The sequence below is a fragment of the Pseudopipra pipra genome, chromosome 13, assembly GCF_036250125.1.
Source record: "Pseudopipra pipra isolate bDixPip1 chromosome 13, bDixPip1.hap1, whole genome shotgun sequence".
NCBI lineage: Eukaryota > Metazoa > Chordata > Aves > Passeriformes > Pipridae > Pseudopipra > Pseudopipra pipra.
In genome coordinates this window covers 18,026,885-18,040,799 of record NC_087561.1, presented here as the reverse complement: position 1 = coordinate 18,040,799, position 13,915 = coordinate 18,026,885, and the positions used below count along the sequence as shown (strand labels likewise).

Genomic DNA, 13,915 nt, shown 5'->3' with positions numbered 1-13,915 from the left:
AGCCAATTTTTATTTATTTTAACAACTGTGAACAGAAGACAGTTTTTCAGAACTTGCTAAAAACATTTATAAATGCCCAAGAGTAGCTTCAAGGAGGAAAAAAACTACTTAAAGATTTCAGAGCACTGCTAAGTAGAGTAACGTAATAAGTTTATAAAGATATAAAACAACTCTGCCCAAAATACACAGCTCAGACATACCCTGCTAGCAGAAGCACTCAATGTTTAAGATGAGGGAAGAGAGATTCAAAGAGTGTGTGTTTTCCTGGCAGCCCTCCATACATGCATATAAACCTCTCGTAGCAGCACACTGATATTTAAACTAATTAGCACCAGGAAAGCCATGGGACTGTGCTTTTCTCTCAGCCTATTCACAGGGACAGGAGGACTCCAAAATGCCTGTGATTACATCCCACTCACGTACCAGCATGCTGCAGTCCATGAGCCCCAGCACATCCCCTTCCTCCCCAAGTACAAGGCAAGAGAAACACGATGCAGGACACATTGCAAAGAGGAAAAAAAAATCACCCCACTACCCAAAATGCCCACTCAGCATTATGTGAGAGGATAAAAATAGCAAGCAGCAGAGCTGGCCCTGAATATCAAGCAGCATTCCCTGTTCATTGCAGCACAATGTGAGCAAGAGAGAACCCAAATCAACTTCCCCTTCACTGTTCTCCTGGAGGCTGCACGTTGTCTGAATTTCCTATTCCTCATAAACACGCTGGTGGGGAATTAGCTCAGGAGAGCTGCAGACATACATCCACCATCATTGCAATGGCAACCCCCTACCAGCCTCTGGAAACAGTTCCTGACTTCCAGAGGAGAAAGGACAGGCTGGGGGGTGGGTTTAGTGAATATTCAACACCTCTGCACAGCAGGCCTGCCTATTATTAGTATAGGGGATGTCAAAGAAGCTGGCTCTCATGCAAAGTTTCCATTCTAGCTAATTAACAGTGGCTTCCTCCAGCATATAAGTTTGGGCTTTAGTCCCTTGTACAAGAGCACGCAGGGCAGGAAGGGAGGAAAGGAGCAGAGAACAGGAATGGCTGCAGTCATCTTTGGGAACTTAAAGGTTGAAAATTAAATCTCTCATCACAGAGTGAGAACCAATACACACCTCCACACATTGAGAGGATGGTTCCCATTTTAGGAAGGGCTGAGTCTCCTGGAGTACCATCCCCCACCTGGAGTAGTGTCTGCCTGCGGAGAGAGCTGAGACACCTTCGGCTCCCATAAAAGCAAAGGCTCTGAGTGACCTAAGTGCTAAACCAAAATGCTCTGCACATAAACCATTTCAACGTGGAGTTTTATCCAGGCTGAAAAGTGTACTCTGGAAAGAAAATAAAATACTGAAAGCTTTCAGAAGTCATGTCAGTTTGACCCTCTTTACTTTTTACCTGCTTTTTTAAATCAGGAGAGTAATAAAAAAATAATTGTATGGCTTTACATGTACCACCCTCTAGTGCTTCAGTTTTCTTATTCCTCCTACGAAGTGGGAACAATAAACCACACCTACTCCACAGAAAACTTCTCCAGGTTGTGCCCAGACTTGCAGACTCTTTGGTTAAGAGAACAGAGCCACAAGCAGCAAGAAAAAACACAGGTTTGTGCATGCACACATGCACTCCCAGGATAAAAATCAGATGGAGACATTTGCCCTTCTCTCCTCTCCTGCAACTGCATTTTGCCATCCCTGCTCTCTTTTAATATGCAGTCAGCTGTGAAATGATGAACGCTGATAACAGATGTGACAAACAATAAAGGGTGGTCTTGACAAGGGGATTCCTCCTTGGGCTTAGGATCAGCCCCTCAGCCCAGACTTCCAGGTTAGCAGGTAGTTAAGAGATGCCATTTCTAACTCACACATACAACTCCACAATTAAAAAAAAAAAAAAAAAGAAATAAAAAAGAAAGAAGAGGGGTATGTTCTTGCCAAAATCTGCACACTGTGCAGAGCAAAGAACAAGCAGCCTCTGAGGGTTCACAAAGCAGCTGCTCATCAACAGCTTCGGAGTTTTGAAGGCCATGCAGTGATATCAATGTACCAGTGCTCTTCTTGCACAACCACCCTCACCCCTCCAAGGGCCAGGATGGCCCTGGTGCCCCTAAGACAAATCTGATGCTTTGCCAGTCTCCTCCTACTCTCTCCCCAGCTCACACACTCCCATCCAAGAAGGAAATCAGGCACAGTTTCTGCAGAAGCCTGGCCTCTGCTTTGGAAGTATAAATCACTTTCTGCACTAGCTCTGTCACCTGACCGGTGTCAGCTGTCAGTGAAGGCATCTGACAAGCAACACAGCCAAGCCCACAAGTCTTACCTCAAATTTATAAATCTTGCCAGAGTACAAATTTCTTTCTGGCAAAGAGATGATTTACAGACCTGCAGATCTTCATTGAGCTTGGGGCAGAGGCAACAGATGAGTTTTCCAGCACTGCTGTTGTGAGCCACATTTAGAGATCCTGCTCTTGCAGCACTGGCACAGTACCCCTGATTTATAAACCCCAGCAGAGGTTTCACACCTGCCTGTTTGCCATAATTCAGGCGGAGCAACAAGCTGTCTAATGGTAGCTCTGAACAAGTCTCCCCAAGCCCAGTTCTCTGCCCCAGGGGTGCACAGATCTTTGGCATGGCCATGTCTGAGCCAAACACCACCCACAGATCTCTGTACTCGTGAGAAGCTCATGTCCCTTTCCAGCTCCACATCATCCCTAGATACCACCACTGGAGAAGCAGAGTTTCTTAGCTAACCCTTCCCAAACTTCAGCAGGGCTTTTGGTTTGCAAAGGTTTTCCACTGGCTCTCTAAGGGTCTCTCATATCAGGCTCTGTATGCAACCAGAAACAGCTCAGGATGTGGACCATTCAGGAGCAATTCTGTGTCAAAACAGAACAGCACCTTGGCTTCCAGGAGGGCCTCAAGGACAGCTATGAAAGCTGCAAAGGCTCCTCTTCAGAGATTAATAAAGTGATCAAATATATCCATGCACTGGTCAGTACCAGATTCTGAACATGGAAACAGTTAATGAATAGCAGACCTGATGACATTCCAAGGTCAGACCTGCACGCTGTACAACAGGATACTTCACCTGCTGTACTGCTCTGCAGTCACCTGCCTCTGTCGTGGCCCCAAGGACAAACAGCTTTATTGGATCTGAATCTATCTTCCAGGAACTTAGATGATCCAAGCTTTGGATGTTCAGCTTGTCTAAAACCAAAACAGCGTTCCTGAGTTGAAAGAAGCAGTTCATGTCTGGGAAGCAAGGTAAGACCCAAAGGGAAGGGAGAGAAAAGGAATGGCTGAACTCCCTGTCTTATCTATCCCTCTGGCTTTTATCTCAGCCCACAAAAAAATCAGGAAAGAAAACAGCAGTGATGCAAGATGGCATCCCAGAAAGGCACAAGTGACCGAAAAACCAGCGGTCCATCCCTGCATGTGTTCCCTGGAATCCAACACCCAACCCAAGGATGGAGAAGTCAGTCTCATTTACTGCCAACTTACTGCTTGTGTGATGGAAAAACAGGCATAGAGGCCAGGTCCTCCCTGGAAATCACACTTCAGAAAGGCAGTTCATCAGATATCAAAGGGAAAATGAATACAATAAAGGTCTGGTAGGGAAGGACAGTAGTGGGGCGGGAAAGAGCCACAGAGACACAACCACAGGTCAGTCCCCCCCTCTCGATTCCAGCAGGGAAATTCCTGGCTCCCAGATCATCCTGTGTTTGTCTGTCCTAGAGGAACAACAAGGGCCAAAATTCTTCTGCCATACTCATTAGAAAACTCTCCTTGCACCACATTGCAAGCTAGAAAATCTGTTGGGTTTTGGACAACCCAGAGTGCGATATGTTGGGTACCAGTGAAACCAGACTCACAAATACTACAAATCCAAAACAAGACCATGGAATAGCCAAGGTCTCCAGACCTCAAATTCATGGCACAGCAAAAAAAACCCAAGCCCCACCCAAGCAAGGCAACATATCAGACAAATTATACAATTGTTGCCATATTTTCTGAATTTTTCCCAGAGAAAGACGTGAACATCCCCAGGCCCACGACAGCTTTTACTTCCCCTGCTAGAAGCATCATTCACAGAAGAAGAACAAGGTGGATTGTGCCTCTATTTGCAAAACACTTTGGGAAAGAATCAATGACATGAATTTATCACTGAGATGGTGCTGGGGGCAGTACCAAACTCAAAGGACACATGACTAAAAAAGGAAGGGCAAAAATAAATCCATCAAAACCATGGAGCAGACCTAAAGGTGATGTGGAACATCACCTGCAAGGGACATTCAGCCACAGGAAGTGGAGGCTCAGTGCCTCCATCAGACCAGAAAGCTTCCAATATACACTGAAGGAAAGCTAATTCAGGGGAAAGCACCTGTTCTTTTATTGCCACCAAATTACTCTAATAACAAAAAAATCCCCGTGTATGGCTGGAGGAACCACGGCCTGAGGGAGCTGTTAGCAAAGCAGATTGTTAGTTTGCCAGGCTGAACACATAGCAGGTAAATCCCACCCCTGAGACAGGCATAGGCACGTTCCACACTGCACCTTACCCTACTGATCTGCAGCTTCTCAGCTCCAGGCTTGAAGAGGTTCCACCGACGGCCACCGTTCCTGCAGTTCCCGCGCACCTTCAGAGTCTTTGAAGCCTGTTCGTTCTCAGCTGCCAGGAGAAAATCCACAGGAAGGGGGAAAAAAAAAGGGAATGACAAAAGATAAACGCTGTGCTTTAGCTCAGGCTGGGGGCGGAGGCTGTTCTTTTAAATGAAAGAAACAAAATTGTTTGCAAGAGACTCATTCAACCTCTTCTTTATAAAAAGAGAGCAGAGGGTATATTTAGGTGCTTTATTTAGTGCTCTTGGGATACAAGAGAAATAGTGCAGCTTGGATACTACAAAGCACAGGCACAAGAGAGCAGAGCCTGGAGCCACATCCAGAGGTGGGGTCAGACAGGCTGGGTGTGGAGCCAGGATGCTCCCCCAGGAGCTCCAGGAAGCAGGAGACCCCCATCTGCACACACAGGGCAACAGCTCCCTGGCCATCACTGACACCAGCACCACTGTAGCAGGACCTGCAGAATTCCCAAATGGACAGTCACTGTGGGCTGTATGATGCCAGGCCTTGGAGAAGAAACAGCTCCTTGAATTTACAGAAAACAGAAATGGAAAAGGCAAAAAAACCTTGATTTTTTTAAGGAAACTGGGCTAGTTCTCACCCCAAGAGTTTCAGGCCAGTCCCTCACAGATGCAGTTCTGCTCTAGCTTTAAGCAAGCAATACCACTTACACCAAACCTCAGCCTGGCCCTGCAGATGGCACATACCCAGGCACAAAGCAGCTTGCAAAGGAGAGGCAAATGAGCTCTACTTTTCCAATCAACCTAAATTTTCATCTCCCCATCCTATCCCACTCTCTTTTTGAGGTGAGGCTGCCATTCTGTGTGAGACTAGAGTCATTCCCTCCCACAATTAGCAAGCGATTTTAATCCCTTTTTCCATCAGGGTTCCATCTGGCCTGGAGGAACAGGCTCTAGGAGGAAGGAAACAGGGTTGGGCACCGCACATGTCCCCCAGCAGCTGCCATCACAGGTACGTGTGGGCCAGGCAGGGCACATGGATGTGTAACCACACCCCCATGGCTGTTCCCAACCCCTGGAGCCTTGTCATCCCTCTCATGGAGAATGGCATCTACAGAAAACAGCCACATTCTGGAATTCTTCCCTAAAAGATGCACAGTGCTGAATTTCTATTTCCTCATGTGCCTCTAACCCAGCCAGAGCTTTCAGACTGTCAGTCATGAGGGGTTTGAAACCAGCACAAATGGTCCCAGGCTTTGGAAGAGTGGAGACCCCCAAACCAAACAGGTTAGGGCCCTGCTTTGCCCAGGACTGAGAGCAGCGGAGCAGGGGCCCTGCTGCAGGCTGGGTGGGCAGCAATCCTGATTTTCTTCCAGCGTTGCTGGGAGAGAGATTGCACTGAGACCTATTTCCTGAATGCTGATGCAGGCAGCCTGCTGCTATTTTTAGCAATACACACTTCACTTTGGAGGCTCAGGGAGAGCCAGGCTGCAGCACGATGCCAATTATAGCAGGAGGCTGCTCCCGGCTCCAGCGCCCACAGGCCATGGAGTAGCACCCGGGAGCAGCAGCGAACCTGGGAATGCTCCCGCTGAGACGTGGGTGACTCCCCATGTGCCAGCAACGTGTGCACCCCGAAAGCAGAGCCAGCAGTTCACAGAAGAGGCAGCCAATTTGCCTTGTCCTTCCTAGTTGTTCTCAACTCTGATGTGCTGCCACCATCCATCAACTGCTCGGATCCCCGGCGTGCTCCTGAGTGATGCCAGCACAGTCTGGCAGCACTCCCGTGCTTGCCCATTGCTAAATCACAGGATTCTTCATGCCAGCAGTATCCCTTCAGGAAATCATCTCCTTACTCTAATTATCAATCTTTTTAATTAGGAGGTTCAAAAATGATGTCATCTATTCAACCATCAGCCAATTTACCTGCCAACACAAGACCCTGCCAGCAAATACATTCCGTGGTGCTCTCTCTAGCATCGTGAGCAGGACAAATGCAGGACAGCTCACCCCAGTCTTTGGCTCATGAGATTCCCTTCTTGATGAAGAAAACTACCCAAGCACAAGAGGAAAAACAACTCCTCACTTCTTCTTGTCTTTCCAAACAAACACGAGACTTGAGTTGTGATCTCAGCATCCATCACCACTCACCACCTCCAAACGATGAGTACTCACAGCAGAGGATTCTAAGAGGACAGAGAAAACTACCAAATGTAAACTCACACGGAAGCTGCTGAGCACCTCTTACACCTTATGTGCCTACCTGTTCATCTTCTCATAACCAAATTACAGGGACTGTGTTCAGACACACTAAAGAGAAAAAGCAGCCTTATTTCCTAAACACACTATACACAAAGAGACCTTATTAGCCAACAAGCAACTCCTCAGCATGGGGCTATGGGAGCTCCCTCACCTGGTGCCAGGGGTGTAACAAGCCACATTCCTCACTTGTGCACCTATCCCGCCCTTGGCTGGCTCTGCAGGAGGGGTGGCACCGAGACAGCCGGGGGAGGAAGATGCAAAGCTACTCACCACGCCGCCGCAGCAGGTGCTGCATGCGCCCGCCCAGCTGGTCCAGCCCCTGCGGGGTGCTCTGCGACAGCGGCTCCGAGCGGCACCTCTCCACCAGGACCTTAAAGGGTGGCGCTTGTGGGGACGGCTGAGGAGGATGGGACACTGGCTGCCAAGAGAAGGGTCAGAGAAGAATTTTGCCAGTGAGTCAAACTTCAGGCAAAGCAATCACAGAACATATAACAATAACAGAATTTCCAGGACAGAGCACACCTCGGACTGCCCGCTGCAATCTGCCCCCTCTGCATGTCTGACTGCGAGATAGAGACCTGCTGGCTCTGCTGCTGGAGCCCCCAGTGCCTCCATTGCAGGGGGCTTGTCCCTGGAACACAGCAGTATTTGAGTCCAACAACTCCCAGTGGCATTGAGCGACCAAGGCACTTCTGGGAGTAACACTGATGGAGATATCTGCTTCCAGCACAGCGTTTAGGCTACTCTCACGTTCCCAGCTACCAGCAGGAGCGCACGCAGGAGGGAATTAGCTGGTGCTGAGGACACAGGACTAGCTAAAACATCTGGGGTTGGCTTCACAATGTGCAACGAGGGCTGGCTGCTTGCTAAGGGACAGCAAACAGCAGCCAAGGACTGGTTGGCAGGATGGGGCCTCACCCCCCAGCCCCATCAGAGCAAAGGACCAGGCCAGGCCTGGAGATGGTGGACAGGGTCAGCCAGACTTCAGATCATCAGGCAGGTCCCAGGTAAAGCTGGTGAGTCACTTACAGGTCAGGGGCAGGCCCATGAGGGGAATCTCTGCAGGTTCCTCTGACCATCCATTACAGGGGCCATCAACAACACACGCCTCTAACACCATTTTCTCTCTAATGTTTGTAGCAGCCACTACAGCAATTGGTTTTGTCCTTTTTTTCAGTTATTACAGTGTGCCTTATCTCCTGGGAGAACACATCTTACAGCCCTTGCCACGTTTCAGATGGTCCAAAAGCAAGGATGGGGCAAACCACAGCACTTATAAGAAAACTGGGACCTCCTTCTCTGAAAACACTCAGGTACATTTTTAGCAAAACTAGACCATTTTTCCTAAAAGATTCACAGAGGAAAGCAGGAATTATCACAGCAGTTTCTCTGGAGCTGACTGATGACATCAGCTAACAAGACATGTTACTGGTCTATCAAATATTACTTGCATGAATAAAATAGTTCCAGTTGATGGAAGCACCCATATAGCAGTCCAATACCCCAGTTACACCTTAACAGTTGGTAACCCAAAGAATTAGCATATAGAGCTAAGTGGAGAAAAATGTTGGAGGTTTCCTCACTCCAACTTTTATTTTTCTATTCCAGGAGGAAAAGTTCCTGAAAAAGACAACTGTGCTGTGACATTTTGCAGAATGAAATGTCCTTTGTAAAAACATCACAATTCAAACTCCTATTTTTCATTTTATTCTCTATGACATGTGACACCATGGAAGTCTTGTGTATAATCTTAGAGTCAAGAAATCAGAAGAAAAATCATTTGACAAAGGTCAGGAGAAGCAGACAGGAGGTGTTTCCTTCTGGGAGGCTTCTGCCCCCAATCAGAGATACATCTGTCACACTTCCAGGGCCCTGCTAATAGCTGGGTGCCTGGGATGGTTTGGTGGATCTGTCTAAGGACTCCAGAAGCCCGTTTTCACTCATTTAAAGTAGACAGGCTGTAATTACCCCAAAGGCACAGTGGGAAGCTGTGGATGAATTAAGGCTCCATCTCCCATTGCCTGCTCCCAGCACTGTATCCAGTGACCCTGGACACTCCTCTGGGCTGGGCAACAGCTGGGAGGAGGTAAAAGCCAAAGAAAACCTTCCATCCAGGGAAGTTTTGCACACACAGCCCCTTTAGCACACAGACCCAGAGGTTCCCATTCCTATCACTACTCTGATGGCACCACAGAGGTGGCCTGTTGTAACTTTTGAGCCGGGGAATGAGACACAACAAGTAAAACATGTGGAAATCTCAATTATCCATGTGTTCTGTGGCTGGTTATATATACATGCAAAGCCTATCAGCTTTGCACACTCAACCTACCTTTCCCTGACAATGCTAAAAATATGTTTCCCAAAAAAAACCTCTGCCCCACTATAGATAGCACTAAATATAGGCTTTAATTCAAGATTTTCCTAGCACCTCATGGTTATTACGAATACAAAAATCTGAACAGCTTAAAGATAGGCTTTAGAGATTTTGTCTTCTCTAAAAATAAGATGATTGTCAGACATAACCATATTAAAAGCCATAAATACCCCAAATCTTCATTCTGCAAGTAAATTGCACCTCGCTGCAGACAGGAATACAGCGCTCTTTTGGCAACAGCAGGATTTGGAAAGTAAAGCGCTTTCTTAATTTGGAAGGACTATAAAGTCTTTTGTAAGCAGCAGATGAGGAACTGAATAACCAGGAGATGAAGAGAGCTCTGAGACACCATTTCCTGGTCAGTGCCATTCAAGAGTGGGAGGGAAGGAATAAATTGACTCAGCAATCCCATCTCTGCAGCTGCTCCCAACATGTTCTGCAGCAGAGAGACAATAAAACAATCTCAAGCTAAAGGTCACTATGAACTTGCTGGGCATCACCTGCAATTTCTCATCAAACACAGAAAAAAAAGTTGCTGTATCTTCCTCTTATGAAAAGACACTTGCAGCTGCACTAAAGCAAAACCCCAAACCTGTGGGAGGATCTGAGATATGCCCCAGCTATCAGACAGCAGATCTGCAAACCCATCCTCTGGCATGTGCACACTCAGGCAAATCAGTAATCCTGTGCTTCCAGTCGGACCCACCACACAGGGAGAGGCTTCCATTTTCCCACACAAAGCACACAGCGCAGGAACCACCAAACCTATTAATGCCCTGAAAGCACCAACCCTGCCCCAGCCCTCTGGGCCACTCAGAGCACCATCACACTCCACAGCAGGGAGCACTGGGACAGGTTGGCTCCTGAGAGGCAAAAACTCAACAGCTGCTCAAGAGAAACATCTGCCATGATGCTGAGGAGTGAGTTTGATAACACTGCCCCTCACAGAGCCCTGAAACCAAACTGCCTGGAAAACCTGGGCATCCCACTGGCCTGGCACCTCATCCCATGGTTCACACACCGCCTGCCCAGGTTGGCAAGCCTGTAGAAATGTCATTGTCGCACTTCTGGCAATCCTAATTGCCCCGGAGAACGGCCCCACAAACACAACTGGTGTCTGTGTGCAGCCACAACAGCCAGAAGCAAGCAGCAGGCTGCAAACTTTCTGGAGATAAAATCCAAAATCCTATGGAAAAAGGGAAGGTCTGCTGTTCCATAAAAATCACCTCTTATTTCACGAATAAGCCAGCAGAGGGCACAGAAAGACTGCGGTGAAAGCCCTCTGCTCTGTCACTGCGAGGGTGACACGAGCCCGAAAGATTCACGGGGCTCAGTCCCAGTGGGTGGCCCTGGGATGAGCAGGGACGATCTCTCTGCCAGCAATAAATCTAACAGTTGTTTCTGGGCCCTAAAAACTCTAAACTGATACCTAAAATATGATCTCAGATGCATATTCTTGCAACCTTTCCTCATGTCATTCCAAAGGAGGTATCAAATCCCCCACAAACCTTGTCCAAGGACACAACACATAGTTTGAAACCCTGATGTGAACCTGGAACTGCAAACTAATCTACATCGTATCAAAGCTTCCTTACACCTCAATGTCATCCCAAGCTACTGCAAGTGGTCCAAGACAATTCATGGGGCTATGCCTGACTCCCTGCAGCAGCAGTCTTCCTACTGGGATGCTTTAGAGGCAGGATGAGGATAATTCCCTTCAGTAGAGGCATGGAAAATGGAAATTTCTAGAGTTTGCAACTGTCCAAAACTTAGTAAAGCCTCCATCTCATCTTTTACTCCATTTCTCATCTCTCTCCAAACAAGGAAGGCACCTTCATTCCAGAGATGCAGCAGTGTGAATGAGTAATTAATTTCCCATTAGAATCTATTTGACCTTTATTGTTCTTCCAATTCTTCAAAACATTTTATCCCCACTGTTTCACAAGTTTCCAGAGCACAGGAGAACTTGGGATGGTGTCTGAAAGCAACTGTCAGGGGGACAGTTTAAGAAGTAAGTGGGTTCTACCTTTCTACAGCTGCTCTTATTAAATGCTGTTGCAATGCTATTTCCTTTACAGCACTAAGATCAAATCCTGTTGAGCTGTTACTTGCTCATAAAATCGGTCAGCTCCTGCCCAAAGACATTACAATTTTAAAAGGCAAGGCCAGGAAAGCAAGAAACAGGAGCATTAATTGCAGGAGAGTACAGTTAAACAGATTTACTTACTGCCAGAACCAACCTGCATGTCCCCCAAATGCCACTCCAGCATCCCTGGTACTACACCAGCCTCAGCCTCTCACACCAAATCCTCACGGATTTGGGCACGAGCCTCAGTGGGAACCAGTACTTTTGTGCTTTCTGTGGGACAATGTGGAAGTTGTTTGGAAAATACTTTCTTCCCTACACTGCTCACAAACTGTAAAACTGCTGGGGGACTTGCCTACAGCAGCTGGCCAAGCCAAGCCAAGCCAAGCCAAGCCACCCTGGCCCGGCAGCATCTTCTCCCTGCTTGAGGTTGAGCATTTCCCTTGAAATACAAAGCCTTCAGTTAATCACAGCAGCCTGGAGGTGGCAGGGCCAACAACTGTCCTGGGGAACAGGTGCCAGCAAAGAGCTGAATTTAGCCCTAAAACAATAAGAGGCTGGAGTTTGCTGCCACTGTCACATTCAGGCTGAAGTTCCTCCTCTTCCATATTTATTTTTGGTCAAACATTTCCGAGTGCCGCTCCCTGATGAGAGATAGGCAAACAAATCCCTGGGGGATCTCAGGTCAGTTGTTACTGGAGCTGCTGGAGGACTTTCCAGGTCTGTTCCCATCCCAGGGCATCCTTCCATGAGCCTCACTTTGACTTCTCTGGGTTTGCTGCTGCTGACAATCCATTTTCAAATCTGCAGGGCGAGTCTCTGTGATGCAGGAGGTGTTTACAACCCGGGAGGGGGGCTCTCTGCTCTCCCTCCCACCCTACAGCTGCTTCTGCTCAGGGAGGAAGCGGTGGCAGCCTGGAGGTCCCGCTACTACCGCCACACTCGACGGGAACACAGGGGAGGTTTCCTGCCCAGTTATCTCAAGCACCTTATTTAAGCTTCTTGGTAATGTTTGTAACCTGCAGCAGCTGAGCTGGGACTTACAGTATCTCCTGTTCACACAGCTGAGCTGGGATTCTGCCCTGGGATCACACATGCAGCCACTGCCTTCAGCCAGTGGAGATGTGGCTGCCCTGGGAAAAGGGGGACACTGTTCTCCTCTGCTCCACTCAATCCTTTTGTGCCTCTCTTATCTTGCTTAGTCCCCATGAAGGGATATCAAACCACAGCCCTCTCAAGTTCCTCCTAAAAACATTTCTTCCAGAGACCACAAGAAGTGAGCAACCACTACTCACCTCACCTCTGGAGTGCCTGGAATTACACAGTGAGCTGTCCGTAATTTGTTGTATTACACAAAACGGAGCAGAAAAACAAATCCAGGAATAACTAACAATGCTCCTGCCCATTTTAGCTGGGAGTCAGAACTTCAGACTTTTTTCTAATCTGCTGTCAATTTTCAAACACTTCCCCTCTTGGCTCAGAAGCTTCAGTGACCCCTTTTCCAACAGGGAACAGTGTCATCACCTCTGGAATATCTCTGGTCTCTCCAAGCCTGAAAGGAAAGGAGGAAGTTTCTTCACAAAATTGACCCAATTTCCCTACCTGGCACCTTAAAAAAAAAGTCATAATTGCAGCCTCATCTCATCAGCAGGCAACCAGCTGAGCTGATCACATTGGGTCCTGCCATGTTTTTCCACAATTCCACAACTGGCACAGAGTGACAGAGACTGGCACAGCTGATAGGATTGTCACTGCTCACACTTTCTGCTGCACAGATACACTTGTGCAGGTGATAAAGCGATGGGATGAGAGTTATGGGATAGTCTGTCAGCTTCAGGAGGCCTTTTCTCATGCCATACATCTCCCTCCCTTATCCACGGGACTTCTGAGGTTTCCTAGCATTAAGCTGGACAAGACAGGTTTGTAACACCCGGAACCTACTGCACAATACAATGTCCACTTAAATGTTTTGACAATTTTAAGGGCTTTGAAAGACTTGCTTGTACCAAACAGGAATGTCCTGCCCTGATTAGAGCCACCACCACTGCCCACCTCTCATTCAGGGCTGGGTATTTAAAATCCCAAAAGGAAACATCATTTTGTGTACAGAGAGATGAAGGGAAGTGCTGACCAGACCCCTCTTGGCATAGCGTCACATTAAGAAGTTATTTTGCTTATATTATGTATCCAGATCCTAAGCAAGGCATTCCACTACAGGCTCAGCACAAACTACTGATGCCACACAAGTTCTGACATGTTTGGAGCAGGGACAAAGCTCAGTAGAGCAACGACTCAGTGAGCTCTTCAAGACGTGTTTTTATTTTTCTGTTCTTGCACTCCATGCCAGGACTCTGACAGCTGTTCTGGACGCTGTGTTGTGACCACCATCATTCAGTAAAAACCAAAACCTACCACCTCTACTGTCATTTTAGGTAAGAAAACAGAGGCCACAGTGCAATTGCTGAATGCTGTTTGTCCACAGCACACTTCAAAACTCTCCATTTGCCAAAACCACTCTTCTCGGGAGCTTCTACTTCAAATGCACTAAATGTAAAGAGGAAAAAAATTAAAGGTAGTGCCTACAACCAACTTCTGCTCCACTCTCTTCTAGAG

General features: G+C 47.6%; 1 protein-coding gene across 6 annotated transcripts in view; it reads right to left on the bottom strand.

The window, feature by feature from the left end:
- ARHGEF9 (Cdc42 guanine nucleotide exchange factor 9) overlaps window positions 1-13,915 on the bottom strand; it is a 187,361-nt gene that overhangs the window by 170,824 nt on the left and 2,622 nt on the right. For all 6 annotated transcript variants that reach the window (XM_064670187.1, XM_064670190.1, XM_064670188.1 and 3 more), the window contains exons 2-3: window positions 7,113-7,260; window positions 4,560-4,669 (exon numbers count right to left, since the gene is read on the bottom strand). In XM_064670187.1, coding sequence (XP_064526257.1) covers window positions 4,560-4,669; window positions 7,113-7,260 — 258 coding nt within the window. The remainder of the gene's footprint in view (window positions 1-4,559; window positions 4,670-7,112; window positions 7,261-13,915) is intronic.